The sequence below is a fragment of the Bos grunniens genome, chromosome 28, assembly GCF_055505025.1.
Source record: "Bos grunniens cultivar Pamir isolate PY7600 chromosome 28, Bosgru_T2T1.0, whole genome shotgun sequence".
NCBI classification, from domain to species: Eukaryota; Metazoa; Chordata; class Mammalia; order Artiodactyla; family Bovidae; genus Bos; species Bos grunniens.
Window position 1 is genome coordinate 20,461,739 of NC_141192.1, and position 21,021 is coordinate 20,482,759.

The 21,021-nt window shown below is 48.7% G+C and overlaps 1 protein-coding gene across 3 annotated transcripts in view; it reads right to left on the reverse strand.

Annotated features, from left to right (window-relative positions):
• HK1 (hexokinase 1) overlaps positions 1-21,021 on the reverse strand; it is a 112,761-nt gene that overhangs the window by 5,816 nt on the left and 85,924 nt on the right. For all 3 annotated transcript variants that reach the window (XM_086382618.1, XM_086382617.1, XM_086382619.1), the window contains 9 exons: positions 18,546-18,701; positions 15,602-15,835; positions 12,537-12,841; positions 11,479-11,627; positions 11,045-11,164; positions 9,274-9,369; positions 7,379-7,478; positions 2,297-2,480; positions 73-228 (listed from right to left, as the gene is read on the reverse strand). In XM_086382618.1, the coding sequence (XP_086238744.1) occupies positions 73-228; positions 2,297-2,480; positions 7,379-7,478; positions 9,274-9,369; positions 11,045-11,164; positions 11,479-11,627; positions 12,537-12,841; positions 15,602-15,835; positions 18,546-18,701 (1,500 nt within the window). The remainder of the gene's footprint in view (positions 1-72; positions 229-2,296; positions 2,481-7,378; positions 7,479-9,273; positions 9,370-11,044; positions 11,165-11,478; positions 11,628-12,536; positions 12,842-15,601; positions 15,836-18,545; positions 18,702-21,021) is intronic.

Genomic DNA, 21,021 nt, shown 5'->3' on the forward strand with positions numbered 1-21,021 from the left:
TAGATTGCCTACCACCCCCATCACGGCCCCCTGGCCAGGCCCACCTGTGACTTGAAGGCCCTGCCCGCTCACCTCTCGATCTGAGAGAGATACTTGGTCTGAAAGAGGCCCCGGGTCTTCAGCGGCTCAGAGATCTGCCCCCGGAAGAGGAAGCCCCTCTTGGCGAAGTCGATCAAGATGTTGCGGACAATCTCACCCAGGTACATACCGCTGATCATCTTCTCATACCTGGAACGAGAGGAGGGAGGCTGGGCATCTCTAGGAGGCCTCTGGTCTCGAGTAACCATGGGCGCCTTCCTGTGGCTCACGGGCATCACCACCCCGTGTACCCAGCCCTGTGCTCCCTGGCAGAGGCAAAGTGCAAGACCAGGAAGGACTGAGGAATCCCCAACCCTCCCAGGATCAGATGCGGTATCTACCACCGGCGCTGTTTCATCGCTGGATCATCCTCTTCCTCACCCAACTCCCTGCCTCTGCCTGGTGAAATCCCACTCAAGCTCCTAGCTCTCAGTTCAACCATCACTGCTCCAAGGGGTCTGTCCTCCCCACCTGCCTGCTCAGCTTCCAGGCACCCTCCGTTCTTCCCAACACACATGGGTCCTCGCCCTCTCAGCATCCCTGCAGTGAAAGCCTCGAGGGGACAGAGTGTGAGTACCTTGCTCAGTTTTGTGTCCCAGGGCCTAGCACAACATAGGGCTGCTCTCGGTCAAGCGCTCAATACCTAACTGCAGAACTAGCAAGCAGCTTAAAGGGATAAGAACACGGGGAATGTTTCCACTAGATTTTCGGAAGGTTTTGCCACAACCCAGGGTGCTTGTCAAGCACCCACAGAGTGACAAAGCCACACGGGCTGGAGGACCCAGGCAGCCACCACACCCCTGGGGGCCACCTGTTCTTGGGGCTTTTAATTCCTGCCCTCTCCATGCTCAAGGGCCTCAAGAAATGACAAGAGATTTAACTGCTTCCATGCACACACCCCATGTCTCAGTGTCCCTAAGCTGGGAAGACTCCCCTGGAATCTGTATACACCAGAAGATCTGGGGTGCTCCACAGGAAAAAAAAACAACAAGAAATAGCACAACTATCCTCAATTCTCACCTAGTCTTTCTCATTTCACCAAGGAGACATCTCCTTGGTGTGGAACAGTTTGGTGCTGATATGGCTCTAACCCCTTCCAACCCCTACACATCTCCCTCTTAACAAAGAGGGTCTTCCTGTAGAGCGCTGGTGGGCACAGTAGGTAGGACTGAAATAATGCTCTTCTTCACTATATCCATTTTATGGTAATAATACTGGTTTTTCCTCCCTCATTAAACTCAAGAACACAAGCTGATTTAAAGAAAAACATGCAGCATAGGTGGTATTTGGAAAAGACATAAATCTTGAGGTTAGCTGGAGAATCACTTATGTTTGAGAGGTACTACCCTAGCTCTTCGTTCTGCTTCTGGGGACGTGACTTGACCACCCCATCTTGGCTGTGGCAGAGGATGGCCTGATCCCTGGGAGCCTGAGACAAGAGATCATTTGTCTCTTTGCTGGGAAGGGGGACACTGGCATCTTGGGGAGGGTCCCTGAAACCCAAGCTGCAAAGCTCCAAATAGCCACTAGGCGCTAGAGGTCTGCTATGGGAAGGCTAAAGGGAGGCGGGCCTCAGCCTCAGCCCTGACCCGGAGCCCCCCACTCCCATCCCCACCCGCCCTGGCAACATCCTAACTTCCCTTGCCCATTAACAACTGCAAGTCAAGGGTGTTCTGCTTCCACTAAACAAGGGAGCAGCCTGCTGACCAAGAGGTTTCTATTAGTCTATGGGGAGGAAACATAGAGCAACAGCAAGACCAGAATGTTCCAGAATAAACATGGTCACTGAGAGGACTGGTGTGACCACTGCCACCCTGTACCCAGAGGAGGCACCTGGACAGAACATCAACCTGGGCCATCTTGTACCACGTGCTACTGCTATCCCTAAGTTCTCTGTTCTCCTTGGGCCAAAAGAAAAGGTTAGGAGTTAACCTGAGGGACCACAGTCTCCAGGCTCTGTGCAAAGCCCCCTCCCACTAGAAACTTCTTTCACTGTAACAGGCAGGGGACTTCCCTGGCAGTCCAGTGGTTAGGTAGGACTCCATGCTTTCAATGCAGGGGGCCCAGGTTCAATCCCTAGTCAGAGAACTAAGATCCCACACGCTACATGACTCGGCCAAAAAATAAACAAACACAGGCAGAAACACAGCCACGTACCCTGCACCCCCGCCCCCCACCCGCCCACCACCGTCCTGTCTCCTCTACCAGGTGGAATTACCTTTGCTTCCCAGAGTTTAGAGAAAACTCATCCACCAGTTTGTCATAGATTGTTCTGATATCATCCAGACACCCGTTGTCCCCAAAGGCACCCCACTCCATGTTGATACACATTTGTCCCTGGTTTCCTTCTAGCGTCTCGACGTTTTTCATTTCCTCCATGTAGCAGGCATTGCTGCCAGTCCCTGAAATACATAAAGTGGGGAATGAATGGCCCTTAGTGGGGAGGGGGATTGCAACCAGGCTTGGCGCTCCACTGGGGCACACTTCTGAGATGAACATTCACTTTCCCAATGTCTTCCAGGAAAATCTCAAACTATAATGGGAAAGTTAGAGTGAAAACTGCCCAGAGCATTTGATTAACTCACTTTATACCAAGGCACCAATACTAAGAGCCTCATATGTTCACCTGTCCAAGCAGGGCTGCTGCTGCTGCTGCTAAGTCGCTTCAGTCGTGTCCTACCCTGTCCGACCCCAAAGACGGCACCCCACCAGGCTCCTCTGTCCATGGGATTTTCCAGGCAAGAGTACTGGAGTGGGGTGCCACTGCCTTCTCCACCAAGCAGGGCTATGCTTACTTGAATACAAGATGGTGTTAGAGCAAAGGGATGCATCTTAAAAGTGGCGGAGGTTTATGCAGCATTCAGATTGAAAGGGTATTTCTCCGTCTCTCTTCCCCCACCCCCCCCAACACACTGGCCACAGATACACACACACACACATGTGTGTGTGTGTGTGTGTGTGTGTGTGTGTGTGTGTATATATATATAAATGGGCTTCCCAGCGGGTAAAAAGCCTGCGTGCCAAAGCAGGAGATCAGTCAGGAAGATCCCCTGGAGGAGGGCATGGCAATCCACTCCAACATTCTTGCCCAGAGAATTCCTTGGGCAGAGAAGCCTGGCAGGCAACAGTCCATGGGGTCGCAAAGAGTAGGACACAACTGAAGCGACTTAGCATGCATGCATATATAAAATACTATTAATACATGGAGGTGTTGTCTACTATCCAGCCACTTATGTCCATATATCTTATCAAACTTGGTCATGGACTCTGCCTGAATAAACTCTCCTGCGTGTTCTACAATGAGGCCTGTGGTTAGTTCACCGAAGGACAGCGTCCTGAGCATGTCCAGGGTACATTTCTAAAGCAATGGTTCCTCACCATTTTGGTATCACAGATCTCTTTGAAATTCTGATGATTCTCCTGAGAAAGGAACTCCCCTGGTGGTCCAGGGGCTAAGACTGTGTGCTCCCAATGCGGGGGGCCGGGGTTCGATCCCTGGCCTGGGAACTGGTAGCACTAGTGGTAAAGAACCCTCCTGTCAGTGCAGGAGACGTCAAAGATATGGGTTTGATCTCTGGGTCAGGAAGATCTCCTGGAGGAGGAAATGGCAACCCATTCCAGTATTCTTGCCTGGAGAATCCAACAGAGGAGCCTGGCAAAGAGTCGGACACAACTGAATCAACTTAGCATACACACACTCCTGAGAAAAGGGCCATTTCCCCAGGTGCACCCACACACTGTATACACATAGTCTGACAAATGGCTTCCAGGGGATCAGGAGCCTCTGATTTCCATCCGTGATCTCCCAGGACAGGGCTACTCGGAGTGTGGCCCCTTAAGGACTAGGGTTGGAACCCAAACTGTTTGCTGTTCTCATCCAGGAGGATTTAGGTACAGATGTTGGGAGGAAGTGTTCTAAAACTTTCATAACAGTTTTAATTGCCAGATATCAAACTTGTGGTTGTTGGCTTTGTCTCGGTGAATGGACGGGAAATTTAAAAACCAATCAACCAAACAAGGAGTCCCTCACACAGATATTTTTCTATATACCTGAATCCCCTGAGGAGTTGTTAAGATGGATTTCCTGATTCAGGAGGTGAAGGGTGAGTCCCAAGACCCTGCATTTCTAATACGCTCTCAGATGATGCTGATGTTGCTGGTCCATGGACCACACGTGAGATTCACAAGGCCCTAGAGCACCATGGACCCACCCTGGGTGGGATGCACAGTAGATGGATTTTCAACATCATTAAGGGACACAAAGACACCCCTACCAAGTAGACAAGTGGGCTCAGGTTGTTTTATGCCCTTTAAAGAAACTTAAGTAGAATTTGCAGATGCTTCTGACTGTATAACTATAAGCAGATAGGGTAGGGGGTCCCTGGAGAAAGATAAACAGGCATGACTTTCTTGACATTAGTGAAGCCATTTTGGCCTAATGCATTTTGTGATCTAAGTTTGGCCACAATTCTTGCTCTTCAACAAATCTCAATAATAATGATCTTAAGGGACAAAAGAATAAACTGTTATCAGGCAAGAGAAGTAATAATAGCAAAAATAATAAATCAGTTGTAAAGATTCCTAGTTCTGTTTCATGTTAAAGATTAGCCTGAAGCACTTTCCTGAGCTGTTTTGCAGACTTTAAACCCTGCTCAGGCACTCAACTGCCAGATCGTCATGTATGGATGTGAGAATTGGATCATAAAGAAAGCTGAGCGCCAAAGAATTAATGCGTTTGAACTGTGGTGTTGCAGAAGACTTTTGAGAGTCCCTGGGACTGCAGGAAGATCAAACCAGTCAATCCTAAAGGAAATCAGTCCTGAGTATTCATTGGAGGGACTGATGCTGAAGCTGAAGCTCCAGTACTTTGGCCACTTGATGCAAAGAACTGACTCATGCAAAGAACTGATCCTGATGCTGAGAAAGATTGAAGGCAGGAGGAGAAGGGGACAGCAAAGCGTGAGATGGCTGGATGGCATCCCTGACTCGATAGACATGAGTTTGAGCAATCTCCGAGAGAGATAATGAAGGACAGGGAAGCCTGGTGTGCTGCAGTCCAAGGGGTCGCAAAGAGTCGGACACGACTAAGCAACTGAACTGACTGAAGGGATGATGATGTTGACCTTTCTGACCCTTGTGACTTAAATCAAATTAAACCTGGACTGTCAACTTTTGCCCCAACTCTATACTGAATTCTCCTCCGACCAAGCCCAAGGTATTTCATGCATATGCAAGTACCCTTAGCTTAAAACTTCCCCAACACTGCTTTGGGAAAGATCCCCAATGTTCTCCTTCTGATCTTTGGTTTGGCTGTGTCTTTTGGCTCAATGCCCACCAAGAAGCCAGCCCAGTTTTGGATTAACATCACTGGATTACTTTTGCTTTCTCAGTTCTCTTTCACCTAGAGTGTAAAATTGAGAGAAGAGGCCCAGAAATGGAAGGGGTACAAAAAAAAACGAAATATGCAAACTTGCTGGGCGAGTTCTGCGCTGAGATCAACTGATGGCAAAGAGTGACTTTGAAGGCAGCAGAACCCCTCCTACACCTCCCCCACACCCCTGTCCCTACATCTGTGGGTCTTACTCAGTCAGGCCGGAAGCAGAGAAAGTGCTGAGTCACTCTAGCTTTGCATTTCACACCTAAGGCCATTCATAAGCAGAAAGGGGAGGGGACCAGGAGGAGAAAGCAAGCTTTGCAAAAGAAAGAAAGAAACAAAGCGCCCCAAAGTCAGGCCTCAACCAACCTTCCCCTGGAGCTGCTCCTCAGTCTTTTAAATCTCCACTGAAGCCAAAAGTGGATTAATAAAGGAAAAGGTCTTCCTGGCACCAGGAAGGCAGCCTGCTGGGGCCTTCTCCCAATCGCCCAGGTCTATGCAGCAGGGTGCTAACCCTCTCTGCCCAGGGAGGTCTGCAGGTGTTGACTAAGAAACCAGGCATTTTCTCAGCATTCCTGAGACTAGGAGCAGGATCAATTAAACAAATGGTTTTCTTGCAACCTAAATCAAGATGCTTCTGGAATTTTGTGCTCTCAAGGCCCAGACCCCTACTTGGATTATAAAGGAAAAGCCTGAAAAGCCAAAAGATAATCCTTCTGCCTATAACCAAGCAGGAACCTATGGGGCCTTCCCTGGACAGACCCTTCTCCCACAGTCTGCTTTAGCTCCTCTCTGAAGTGCCTAGATAATATGTCCGAAGAACATTTCCTGAGTTGTTTTACAGATGCCAAAACCCCCACCAAATGGAAATACTAGCTTCTTGCTGACCTTGGGCACACAGCCCACAGGCCTGGTGGAGCCTAAGGACTGATAATGTTAACCCCTGTGACACCACCCTGCTGTCTCACCATCAACCAGTCAGAGAATTGTGCATGAGATGATCACATTCTGGGACTCCCTCCCTCACCTGGCCTTCTTTGGGACCCCATAAACTGTAGCCCACCAGGCTCCTCTGTCCATGGGATTCTCCAGGCAAGAATCCTGGAGTGGGTTGCCATGCCCTCCTTCAGAGGATCTTCCCAACCCAGAGATCAAACCCCAGTCTCCTGAAATGCAGGTGGGTTCTTTACCATCTGAGCTACCAGGGAAGCCCTTTAAAATGACTTTGCTGAAACCAACTGGGGAGTTCAGACTTTTTGAGCACTGACTGTCCTGGATTCCTTGTATGGTGCCTTACAATAAATGCTGTACTTTTATCCTATGCTAATGAACTACCTCTTTTTCTATCCAAAAAAAAAAAAAAAAGTGGTTTTCCCTTCACCATATCCCAGTGTCAGTAGATTGGCTTTACTGGGCGAGTGGACCCAGGTTGGCTCAGTAACATGCCTCTCTCTTCAGCAGCTGGTGGGCCACTGCTGCTGAAGGCCAAATGGCATCCAGACTGCCCTCTGGCCCTTCTCTACAGTCAGCAAAAGAGCAGGCTCTGCTTCCTTCCCAGCCACAGACCTGGCCCTGCAACACCTGCCCAAGTCCCTCCATACAAGCCCTCTTGAGTAGGTCAGCTCCAGGCCCTCCCACCCTGTCCACTGGGCCCATGAGAGCTACCAGGAGCCTCACTCCCGGAAAGTTCAGTTTCTGACAATCTGCTCATGGTCAGTGCACAGCCTCCTGGGGTGGGTGTTAGGAGGGGAAACCTCTGGAGAGCCCTGCAGCCTCAGTCCACAACGCAACTCTGGCGGTGTAAGGGGACAGTGCTGACAGATGTACGATGTCTCCCATCGAGCACTGAGATGCTGACTCAGGGCCCCACAAAACAGGAAAACCCAGCCTTCCCTGCCACGGAAAAAGACCTTCTAGGACACCCACCTACGATGAGTCCAACCTCGCAGGTGGGCTCCTCATAAGCACAGGTCATCATGGTGCCCACCGTGTCGTTGACCACAGCCACCACATCCAGGTCAAATTCCTTTGGAAAGAAAGAGACAAGTTTAGCTTTAGGGGAAGGACACGCACTGCCCGGCTTGAGGTCTGCAGGTTCATTCCGCTGCATGCCAGTCAGAAAGCCACTGGTGAGTCATCTGAAACTGTTTCCTTACCAGCCTGTGAAAGGTAACGAGATGCTCCTTCACTAATCATCTGCTATTAAAGGTGCATCTGAAGCCTGAATTCAGAAGGATGCATTCTACCCATTTCCAAGATGCCACTGAGCACCAGAGAGGCAGCCCAGAGGGCGCTGTGGGACGGAGAAAAGCCGAGGGATCATGGCCACGCAGCTCTCCGTCTCAGCAGGTAAAAACGATAGCCTTCAGAGGGTGTGACAGAAATACCAAATCCACGTCTCAGAATCTGTCCAGGCAAGCAAGTACACAAAGGCACATACAAGCGTATTTTCTCCGTGACTCAGGAGAGCCAGGAGAAACAACTGGAATGCAGATCAAAGGGGGCTATGGAAGGCCTACGCAGGCAAACCCTGGAATCCTGTGCAGCCAAGAAAGCGAGTGAGGTTGGCCTCTATGTAGTAACGTGAAAGACTCCTGGTTTCATATTAAATGGAAAAAAAAAACCAAGCAGCTGTAATATAGTAAATATGGAATGACTCCCATTTTTAAAATGTGTGTGTATTTGTATACACATGGAAAGTACACTGGAATAACACTAAAAGTTTGTGAAATGGGCAAAATGAGTCATCAGGTTACTTTTCAATGAAACATTAACTGTTGTCTAGCATATTCTTCTAGGAACAACCAGCTCCTCTTCGTGCCTATTCATTTCAGCCTTCCTAACTGCCTGTGTATTTATCTGCTCTTCTGAACCAGAGAGACTTGAATGGATTTTTTTCTTTAACTTCTTACTGATTCTCTCATTAACTAAGGAGCTGATTTTTCACTTTACGTTTTGTCAATGTCCTCCAGCCAAAGACCACACCCATAGACACGCACCCACAGTGGATAAAGCTGGGCTTCCTGGCTGGTTGGCTGCAACACAGGCAAACACATCCCATGGGGTGACTCAGAATGTGTTAAAAAGCACAAGAATGGGATTTGAGCCTGTGCTGGTGGTTTTAGGGAGGGTGCCAAGAAGTGGGGTTTGGCTCTGCACTGGGTGCAGTCAGGAGGCAGGGCCATCTCCAAGTGTGAGCCAAGTTCTGCTGTGATGATGGAGTGCTTCTTTCTCACCTGCTTCCATCACTGTCGCAGGGGGGCTGTGATGGTGGCTGTGCCCCGTGACAGTGCCAGGCTGTGCCGCATAGACAGGAGCTGCTTTTCCCTTTTTCAAGCTAGAGGAGAGCCATGATTTTACATTCCTTAAACTATCCCTTAGTAACATGAAACTGTTCTGATATTTTATTGCCATCAGTTGCAGGGAATGTTAGTACTCTTGTCGCATACCTCTATATCGACTGAATTCTATACAAGTACAACCTTTTTTTTTTTTGGTCGTACAGAGTAGCTGGTGGGATCTTAGTTCCACAACCAGGTATCAAACCTGTGCCCCCTACAGTGGAACTGTGGAGTCCTAACCACTGGGTCACCAGAGAATTCCCAATCAAGTACAGTTTTTATAATCTGAAGAAAGGAGCAGTTCAGTGGTTAAGACTGGCAGTTCAGTGGTTAAGACTCCGAGCTTCCAATGCAAGGGCCAAGGGTTCAATTCCTGCTTGGGGAAATAAGATTCCACATGCTATGTGGTACAGCCAAAAGATCAAAACATAACCTGAAAAAAGCAGTAAAGATTTTTAAAAACATCCTTTTAATAGTTACCTCTCTCCTTTTTATCGCCTCCCTCAGTAAGGTTGCTACATCATGCCCCACGCAGTCGGTTGCCTTAAAACCTTTGGTCCAGGTGATTAAGATACCCTGCAACAAGAAGGGCACCGCAGAGTCTTGTGTCATTAATCCTTCCAGGCAGAACACAAAATGCCACTCCCTCCTTCCAGAGTAAACACCTGCTAAGACAGTACAGTGAGATGACGCTGGAACATCTGAGGCACAAACGAGTAGAATATGAAGAGTCCTCCCAGGCCTGCCCCCTCTCACCGTTCTCACAGTGGCCTGGTTTATAAGCGCCACTTCACAAACGGAGACTCTAAAGGAGATCAGCCCTGGGTGTTCTTTGGAAGGAATGATGCTAAAGCTGAAACTCCAGTACTTTGGCCACCTCATGCGAAGAGTTGACTCATTGGAAAAGACTCTGATGCTGGGAGGGATTGGGGGCAGGAGGAGAAGGGGACAACAAAGGATGAGATGGCTGGATGGCATCACTGACTCGATGGACGTGAGTTTGGGTGAACTCCGGGAGATGGTGATGGACAGGGAGGCCTGGCATGCTGCAATTCATGGGGCCACGAAGAGATGGACACGACTGAGCGACTGAACTGAACTGAAGCATAGAGAGTTAATGGTGCTGCCCGTGGTATAACCAACTAGTTCCCCTGAAGAACAGTTTGCCCAAAACAGAAGTGGAGAAATGCAAACTTTCAGTAACTCTGTTACTACCTAAAGTCAACTTTAGGCTTGACTGGAGTTTATATACTTGCTAGCTATGTACTCACTATGATGACGGTACAAGTGAACTGCTTTTAAAAACCACCAGACCTTTAAAAAATCACCCTTAAAAACTGCCCAAAACAAGTTTACGTGGATCCACCTGTTGAGATCTCAAAGCCTTTAAGAGGGAAAAAGCCCCGAGTCAGCACTGTGACTGGATTAACTGGCTTCCAGAGGCAGGTGGCCCTACCCAGCCTCTCAACTGCTGCCAATCATACGCTGCAAACCCTGGCCTAAGACCTATGTCATGTGATGCCAGCACCACAGCTTCCTCCCTGGCCATACCCCTACCTGGGAAAACACAGGCACCCGCAACAACAGGATGGGGCCTGCCTGCATGACTCTCAACAGTCAGCTCCTTCCACACGGATTGTCCCCCTGCCCCACCAGGACCCCTAAGCGTGGCGCTGGAGCTGCTGGTCTAAGGGCTGGGATGCTTCACTGACTGGGGGCTCCCTGAGGGCAGGAACTGCCTGCCCAGTGTTCTCAGTCCTCAGCAGGTGCTCAAGCCCTGACCTTGAACCCTGTGTCCTTCCATTTACTGAACAAACATTTATGAAGCATCTTTTCTGCTGGCACACTGGGCTAGGGCCTGTGGGGAACACAGATCCTTGGCTCAAGAATCAAATGACATTGAAGAAAAGAAAGATACAGAAGAGCACTAAAAACTGGGTAAAAAGTGCTACAACCAGGCAACATGAGAAGAAACAGGAGACACTAGGGAGGGCGAGATTCTTTTTGCCTGGAGGCCCAGAAGGCTCCCAGAAGAGGCACATGCTTTAAATAATAAAAGAAGAGCAGAGAAGAGTCTGAAGATGTTTCGGAGGGTGTGGCCTAAGAGCTGGGTCAACCCTCTGTGACAGCTAAATTGTCCAGAATCGAGGGGTGACACAGAGTCTGGAGGAGGCTTCAAGAGCTGACCCACACTGGCCAACAGTCGGTCAGCACTGCCCGACGTCTGAGGCCTGGAAAAAAAGAGACTCACCGCATCTAAGCTCGTCTGCTTGCAGGGAAACGAAAATGTGAAGCCCAGAGGCATTTTAGGGCCCTTGATGCCCATGTAGTCCAGGAAGTCAGAGATGCAGGAAACGATGTGGTCAAACAGCTTTAGAAGAAAAGAAGGGATTACTCATGCACCTCTGGTTTCACACCCTCAGCATGCGCGCGTGCACACACACACACACACACACACACACACACACACAATGACACAGGCAGAGCAAGGTGCCCTCCCTCGGATCTTCAGAGGGGCCCGAGCATCCGCAGCCCAGACTGGCTGAATGCACCCGACACCTTCGGGCTGCACGGACCCAACTGCCCTGGAGAGCGTATCACATGGAGGCTCTGGGCCCAGTAACGCCAGTGGCCATGTGTGTGACGCACACGTGCCTTGGCGAGGGAAAAGCAACACTATCTTACCTCCTCCCCAGTGCCCTGCATGATTTCAATGGGAATGGCGTAGATCTTATTGTGCATTTCCACCGATCTCTTTTTCCCACTACGGATTTTCACCAGCAGGACACGGAAATTCGTTCCTCCAAGATCCAGGGCCAAGAAGTCACCGTTCTCTGTTGTAGTAAAGAACATTAAGAAGGTCAAGAAGAGTGAATTTCACCTCCTGGCAGCCAGTAAGTCCAAGACTTCAAACTTTCAAGGGAGTAAACCCTTATCAAACACAGGGGAGAAACTGTTTAGTCTTTTCTCAGCATACAGCCCAGACTCAGAGAGGTGGGCACGAACTCATGACCACCACAGTCTCCAAGTCACACGAGAAGACAAAAGGCTCCGTGAATGAACCAACTGGATCAGCAAGGTCACAGCACAGGTTGGATGTTGAGCTCCAATGTGCCTGGATGTAAAACTCCCCAGGCCTCTGCGGGCGTCTCACACTCTTCACCTAGGAAGGAGGTGCTCAGTGTTACCCTTCCTCTGCCTTACTGTGTTTAGCAAAGGACCTACAAGCAATCTCAGTGCTTCAGAATCCGCCCAGCTCTGTTCTTTAAACAATACTTTCTAATTCGGAGTCAGGGATGTGGTTTTAAAGACAGCGCCTGCGTGGGAGTCTGGACCAGGGGAGGTCAGCTGCCTGGAGTCTCACATGCAGCAAGCAAGTCAGTGGTAAAAATGGGAGAGGGACTTGGTGGTCCAGTGGTTAACACTTCACTTTCTAATGCAGGGGATATGAGTTCGATCCCTGGTTAGGGAGCTAAGATTCCACATCCCTCATGGTCAAAAACACAAAACATAAAACAGAAGCAACATTGTAACAAATTCAGTAAAGACTTTAGAAATGGTCTACATAAAAAAAAAAAAATCTTTGAGAGGTTTCAGTGAGTTTCTAACTCTTGCCAAAATCATGCCACCCATCCCAGTGTCAATGTGTCCCCTGGAGAAGCCAACCTCCCGGCAGCCCCAGTGACTTGGCCACTGGTATGAGAAGCAGGAGGCACGTGTGAACCCCCAGCTCAGGTCCTCACCAGTCCCATCAGGAGTGCTCCGGACGAAGGAGGGCAACATCTTGACCACAGCCTTGTCATGCGTCTGCTTGCCCAGCCCCAATTCCATCTCAGCCCGCATCCGCTTTTTCACCTCCAGCAGCATTTCCTTGGTGAGGCTGAAGTGGGCCAGGGTCTCCTCTATCTGCCGGTGCTGCTCAGCCAGGCGGTAGGCCACGGCAGTCACCATGGCGGCCCCCTTGCCACTGCCGCTCTCGGAGAGGAGGAAACGCACATCACAGTCGGGTACCAAGCGCCGCAGAGTCTTGTGGAAACGCCGAGAATACCTGGGGGGAGGGGTGCACAGTAGACAGACTGAGCCAGACTGTAGGGACCCCTAGGATCCCCTTCTTTTTCCACACTTTAATTCCATCTTCTACACTCACTTTCCTCGTTATTCAAGTCTACAACACATCCACTGTAGACAAGTTAGCAAACGCAGACAGGTAAAAAAGGAAAACTGAAATTACCCATAGTCACAGACAAAAAGAGGGGGCTCTCATTATTATACGAATATCGAGGGCCTTTTCTGGTGGTCTAATGGTTAGGACTCCATGTTTCCAGTGCAGGGGGGCACAGGTTTGATCCCTGACCAGGGAACTAGGATCCCACATACCGTGCAGCCAAAAAAAAAATTGTATCGAGTACAGAAAATTCAGGGTTCAAAAATCTGTTGTCCACCCTGACAAAGAGATAATACAGTTCACTGGTTAAGAAAGAGCCCAGTGCTTAAAAGTCAGACCGGAAGGGACTTCCTTGGAGGTCCAGTGGTTAAGACTTTGCCTTCCAGTGCAAGGGGTACAGGTTAGATCCATTGTCAGGGAGCTAAGATTCCACATGCCTCAGGGCTAAAAAACCAAAATGTAAAACAGAAGCAGTGTTGGAACAACTTCAATAAAGACTTTAAAAATGGTCCACATAAAAAAATCTTAAAAAAAAAAAAAAGTCCCCACTTCCACACCAGGGGATCTGGGCCTATTACTTAATCCTGGAGTCAATTCAGATGGCAGCATCTGGCTGACAATGATGAGGAAGGAACTCAACTGAGTTCATCAAATGCTTCAATGAATAACTGGCGCTAAGCAGGGGCTCAATAAAGACTTGCTCTTGTTTTTCATTTTCACTTGGCCCTCTCCCTCAGTCCCCAAGAGCTATTTTTTAGTGGTTAGAAGAGGACTTTAGGACAGGACTCAGTAAGACACAGAATTTTCTCCAGGTTTGTGGTCTGTTGTAAGTATGGAAGGCTGCTTGCCAAAGGAAAATGGGAATCTAGAACCCCAAAATGATAAGAATGGTCAGTTCCAGGGGATGGGATCAAAAATGACTTCCCTCTGGCATTTTTGGAACTATTTGAAGTTTCTATACCAAAAATATGTTACTTTGTATTTTAATCTGTATTTAAACAATTGTTTTTTTTAATATGATGTTGTAGATGAAGAGTTCAAGAGATGGCTGGTGGTGATGGCTGCACAACAGTATGAATGAACTTAAATTTACTGACCTGTACACTCAAAAAATGGTTGAGATGGTAAATTTTATATTATGTACATTTTATCACAACTAGAAAATTATTTTAATGTGATGTAAATGCCTAAGCTTTCTTGTCCAAAAATAAGCCAAGGAATTTTTTAATGGCTAATTGCATTATCAAAAATTTTACAAACACTCTAAGAATACAAAGAAATAAAATTGTGAACCTGGCAGATAACAACAGCTAACTAGCTCAAACCCCATCCCCTCAGTAACACTGAATTATCTGTTTAAGTCAATCTTCATTTATCTGTTTCGAGACCTAGTATGAAGGCACAGTATCTGCAAGCCATGTCACAGGCACATTATGTATACAATGGGAGAAATATCTGAGGTCATGTGTTAAAAACAAACAAACAAACAACTTATAGGCAGTCATTTAAAAAACTCAATACAGGGACTTCCCTGGCAGTCCAGGGGTTAAGACTTAACCTTCCAATGCAGGGGTGTGGGTTCAATCCCTGAAAGGGGGGCTAAGATCCTACATGCTTCATGGCCAAAAAAACAGAAGCAACAATGTAATAAATTCAATGAAGACTGTAAAATGACCCACATCAAAAAAAGCTTTAAAAAATTAATTAAAATAAACAAATAAAACTCAGTACATAAAGACTTAGAATTCACCTTTAGCTTTTAAAAAAAATACAAACCGTGTTCTTAGTGGCCAAAGAAGGCTTCTGACACTAAGGAGTCCAACAGACAAGAAGGCAGCGTCTAAGTGAGGACTACTGACAACCTTTCGGTATTTGGTTTAGTCAGGATTATCGGAGAAGGCAATGGCACCCTACTCCAGTACTCTTGCCTGGAGAATCCCACGGATGGAGGAGCCTGGTAGGCTGCAGTCCATGGGGTCACTAAGAGTCAGACAGGACTGAACTACTTCACTTTCACTTTTCATTTTCATGCATTGGAGGAGGAAATGGCAACCTACTCCAGTGTTCTTGCCTGGAGAATCCCAGGGACGGGTGAGCTGGATGGGCTGCCGTCTATGGGGTCGCACAGAGCCGGACACGACTAAAGCGACTTAGCAGCAGCAGCAGCAGCAGCACTGACAACCTAATCTCTCATTGGCTTGCAGATGCAAAGCGTCGACAAGCCGCCTGTGTACTATCTGAGTGTTTGGGGAGCTTTAGAAACTCACAGGAGCTTCTAACACAGGCATGTGGGCAGCACATGTATGACCCAAACTACAGTGAGGATGATGGTCCCTGATTAAATGCAGACAAGTAAGAGAATTGAAGATACAGACACATTCCACCCAGTGCTCCCGGCAGCTAGAGACGTCTCTAACGAGACTTCTGAAATGAGGAGAGATGACAGAGCAGTGCAGAAGCAACACCAATGGGAATCAGCTGAGAGCCAGACATTTCTCCAAGTGGGCAACTCTGACCCTTCTGTCCAAAACTAGATGTTGTCTTATCTGCCAAAAACTTTCACTGGGTGCAAAAGTCTGACCTCTGGAGACGGTCCTTAGCCAGGGCAGGTGCTGAGTGCCAATTAGAGCAAAGGGGACTCACTGTGGGTGCGTCTTGTAAAGGGACCCGTCGACACCAACCGTGGTCCGCAGCCTGGGCGTGCCCTTGTTATCTCGAAGGCGGCTCAAGATGGCACCCAGGGTCGCCGCCACCAGGTTGGCAGAGCGAAATGAGACGATGGTGCACACGTGCTGAACCGCAACACAGTCGTCATCAGACGGCTCCACTCCCAGGCGGGTCAGGATTTCTTTGGCATTGTGGAGGCCTTCCTTATTCCTGTGAAGTCAGAGGCCAAAACTCGTTAGTTAAGGACTACAGCAGGCAGTGCACTGCTGTGAGCACTGGGGCTTGAAGGTCCTGGGGAGGTGAACTGATCATTCATCATGTGTGTGTGGCAAGGGAAAAGTGCCTGAGACGGGGTCTCCTCTGTTAAGAAGTCAGAAAGCAGCAGGAGGAAAAACTGTGATGGTTAAGTTATGTCAGGCACATGGAGGAGAAGAGAGGCAGACCACATGGGCCCGGAACAGGTGGAGAAATAGCTGCTTGCATCCCAGGGCTCAGTGCTTCAGAGATGTGAGGGAATCTCCTAGTCTTTGGGTCTGTAGTATGCCCCTGGATTCTTACACATTCTTCCACGATTTTTCCAGTCAGCGTTTAATTTCCTGCATTTTTGTTATTTAGTCGCTAAGTCATGTCCACCTCTTTTGGTACCCCATGGACTGTGGCCTGCCAGGCTTCTCTGCCCATGGGATTTCCCAGGCAAGAGTACTGGAGTGGGTTGCCATTTCCTTCTCCAGGGGATCTTCCTGACCCAGGGATCGAACCCACTTCTCCTGCTTGGCAGGTGGATTCTTTACCACTGAGCCACCTGGGAAGTCCATAATTTGCTGCATATATGCTTTGTATAGCTTTTGTTGGATTTAAAGTATATCCTGGAGGATGTAGCTTTATTACTATTGTAGATGTTGTCTTAAAAAAAAGTACATATACACACGTATTTTAAATGTACCATATTAAAATGTTAACAACGGGAAACACTGGGTAAGAGATACATACTATCTTTGTAGTTTTTCTGTAATTCTAAAAATAGTCTAAAAGATTTTAAAATATGTACATATTTTAATTACTGTCAATACATAGAAATATAATTAACTTTTGTATCTTATCTCCAGACATCATTCCTAACCTCTTTTTTATTCTAATCACTTGTCTAGATATGTTGGTATTCCATACAAATATATTTGCAATTAACGACAGTTTTACTTCCTCTTTTTTAATTCTTATGCCTTTAATTTCTTTTCCTTTTTTGTTTCGTAAAAAAATATTGGAGCTAAGGCTCCAGGACAATGCTAAATAGAAACAGGTGATACTAACACAGGGCACTTAACTAGGTGCTCTGAAAACCCAGAGGGGTGGGAAGGGGTGGGAGAGAGGTTCAAGAGGGAGGGGACATATGCATACTTATGGCTGATTCATGCTGTTGTATAGCAGAAACCAATACAGCATTGTTAAAGCAATTATCCTCCAATGAAACAAACAAAAAAAAGAATCAGGTGATACTATCTTGGTCCTGAATTTAAAGAGAATGCTTCCAATATATCTTCACTGGTAAGATGTTCTTAATAAATTTTTTTTTTTTGAGATAGGCTTTATTACAACATAGATGCCTTCTTGAGCTAGTTCAAGTGGGTTTTGTTTCTTGGTAACCAAAGAGCCAACACCGTAAACAGGCCCAGAGGAAGGCAGGCATTTCCTGACTTTGTCAATGATTCTGAGATAAGCCACACGTCTCTTGCTCCCTCCCCTCCCAACAGCTGAGCAGGAGACCTGAGAAGGGAGACTGTTGGAAACTCGGGAGTGTGGCTCCCTATTGACTGTAGCACTGCAGGTCCTGAAGGAGAGGTCCTAAGAAAAGGCCAGGACTCAAAAAGAGTAGGTTCAGATAAACCCCTTTCCATTTACATCAGCATCTTCTCCCTGGAGCCAAGCTACGATGCCACCGGCTCTGAATTTCCAGGACCACACCATGGGCAGTGGGCATGAAAGGGCATCTCTAGCATCAGGCTAACCCTATCTTTAAGCAGGTGGCCTCACATGGCTATGTGGAGTCTCCTGAATCCAGAATAGAACCTGGTGGCACACGGAACCAGTCACAGGACAGGTGCCCTTCAGACATTAGGCTACATCAAGGCCTGTTATTTGCAGGCCTTGGGTGGACTTGAGACAGAGAAGTCTGGGGTTCTTATGTTGAGGTCAAAAGATAGAAGCTAGGTTGCTGGCTGGACTCTGTCCTTCTGTGTCTATCTGTCCTATCTCATCTGTTAACCAGTGCTTCTCAAACTTGTGCCAAGGAACATGTGTGGCTGTGAACAAGTGAAAGAATGGGGGGGTGGAGGGTGGGAGACAGAGAGGGGAGTGGGGTAGGGAGAGTGCAGAGGGTGCTTCAGGTACAAAAGGATTGTGGGAAATGACCAGTTAACCAAAGTGAACTAGGCTTTCTTTTATATGCTAATGAGTACTTATACTTCTCTAAATATTTCCCAGTCCTAGTGACCACAAAACCCATTTCTTCGGGGAACACCTAATGATCTTGAGGTCAGTAGGGTTCCCTGGAACACTGTCTGGTGAAGACCCTGATATCCCAAGGCGGGATTAACCCAGGCCTGAGCTCAATCAGTTCCTGTTCATCTCCAGGATCAGCTGTATGTGGGGTTGGGGGAGAGTGAAGGAGAAGGGGATGCTTTGATAATCACACCATTCAAGAAGCATATGCCCCTAGCTCGACGACTTTTTAATGTGCTGCCACCAGGTGCCCGCAGGGAGAGCAGCCCAGGGTGGGTCAGCCAAGTGAGAGGGGAGACCGGCCCAGAAAGCCCTAACACTCCTCAGGAGAAGCCCAGCAAACCAGGACTCAAGCAGGTAATGAGAGACCCGTTGTTCTTCTCTGCCCCATGCCCCCTATAAAGCCTTGAGAGGAAGCACCTACTTTTCGATGGCCGACACGTCACTGGTGTTAAACTTCCCTCTGGTGAGCAGCTCTGGGGTGATCCGCCCTTCAAATAAGAGGCCCTCCTTGGCCATCTTGACCAGGATCAGTCGGACCAGCTCGCCCAGGTACATGCCACTGACCATCTTCTCAAACCTGCAGGAGCAAAGCACCAGGCACTCGTCAGTCCCTCCTAGGTACTCATCACTGTGGCATCTCATGAGTGGTGGGAGAGACGTGAAAGGAGAGGAAGACACGGCCTCAATTATCACAAGCGCACAGTCTCCCTGGCAGGCAAGAGCACACATGCGTGTGAGTAAACAATGAACAGATGGTGGGGGAGCAGGGTTATCCTGACCCCACACCCATTCCCAAGGAAGGAAACAGGAGGAGAACACCAGGGGCAGGGGCAGTCAGGGAAGGCTGCCTGGAAGTGGAGGGAACATCAGGATTTAGATGGAGAGTAATGAGGAGGGACCCAGACAGGAATGAGTAGGATATGATCATCTTGTGCAAAGCTTTATGCCTTACTTTTTATTTTTATTATTTTGGGGCCATGGCACCTGGCTTACAGGATCTCAGCTTGCCTGGATCTTAGCTCTTCGAACAGGGATCGAACCTATGCCCTAGCAGTATAAGCACTGAGTCCTAACCACTGGAGTGCCAGGGAATTCCAATTACTGTACTTTTTAAAGGGCTTTCATCTTTATCCCTCTATCAGGAAGCTCTCCAATTCCTGATTGGTCAGGCAAGGTGGTCAGGAAGTATTCTCTCCATTTCCCAGCTCAGAAAGTGTAGACGTCTTCTCTGAGGGAAGATGACAGGGCTGAAACGCAGCCATTCCCCATGGGACCTCTGTCGCTGGTCACCTTCGTGGCACCGATGTTCTCTTCTCCAGCCAAGAGAGACCAAGAAAAATGGTCTCCAAGAAAGTGCTTTGTGCAACTCACTCCTTCCCCACTGACCTGCCCTTACACTCCAGGAGAGGGCTCCCCGAGTAGCTTAAAACCAACCAGCTCCTCCTACCACTCCAGCCACATTCAGCCACCAATCACAGTGGATCGGCCCTCCTGCCTCCCCTGGGAGGTGTGGTGGGCGGTGTGAGTGCTGTGACTGCAGCAGCCATTTTGAGCCCAACACTGCAGGGCAGAGGCAGCCAGGAACTAGGGCTCGAAGCCATATCTGAGCCAGAGCCAGGTCCTGAGTCCTGGCTGACAAGGGGCCAGGAGGAAGCCCAGGGCAGGACAGATCAGAGGCAGGTCCACATCCAGGCGGCTGGCCTCTGCTCTGAGGGAGCCCAGCTGGCACACCCAGGGCTGGCTGTGACACAGCAAAAGAATCTGCTCCATTCAGAGCCGGGTGCGGGAGCCAGGGATGCTGCTGGGACCTGAGCACGCGGCCCTCCCTCCCCCCAAATCAAGGAGTGGAGAAACATGAGCTCTCATTGTTCAGACAGGACCAGACAGGACTGCCCTGGCCACGGTTGTGTTGAGGATCCCTGGCAGGAGGGCACCCTGCTGAGTCCTTGCTGCCCCACCTAGCTCCTGTCCCAGGCACCTGTGGGAACAGCTTTAGTGCCACCCAAACTGGAATCTCAGCAGACAGGAGCCAGACTGCCTGAACGGAACTCCAGCCCTACCACTTTATTATGCTACTTACCTCTTTGGGCCTCAGTTTCTTTACCTGCATAATGGGGATCACACAGGGCCCACCTATAAGGTTGTTGTATGAAAGATAGAGGTGGATATAGGTAAAATGCTCCAGTGCCTGACTAATACTGAGCCATGGTCCTTGCTGTGTCTCCTACCTAATTAAGCACTTTATGTGTATTAACTTATTTCATCCTTATTATAAACCCTATGAGATAGATATTATCATTATCCCCATTCCACAGATGAGAAAACTGAGGCACAGAAAGGTTATATAACTTGCCCACAGTTGTAGGGCTGATGAGTGGCAAATTATTTTCAATCCAGTTAAATCTAGCTTCGGATTCCAAGCTCTAAGCACTGTGCTGTTCTGTCTCTCCCATGGACAGTGTCATTAAAAGTCACCTGTATTACTGTCATGCTGGCAGCCACCAGCCCCAGCCCAGCCCAGCCTCTGCTCGTCTACCTCCAGCTCACTCCTCTAGGCAGTCTGCCCCCGCTAACTGGGCAAATTTGACAACAAGAAGGTTCTTCCCCCTTACGGTGGACTAGTCGGCCTTGTACACCTCCCTACCTTGCTGCTGCTGCTTCTTTTTTATTTTTGGCTGCACCAGGTCTCCATTGCCGTGCCCAGGCTTTCTCTAGTTGCGGGGAACAGGGGCTACTCTCTAGTTGCGGAGCATGGGCTCGAATGCTATCGGGGTTCAGCAGTTGTGGGGCACAGGCTTCGATGCCCCACAGAATGTGGGATCTTCCCAGACCAGGGATCAAACCACGCCTCCTGCATTGGCAGGTGGATTCCTAAACCACTGGACCACCAGAGAAGT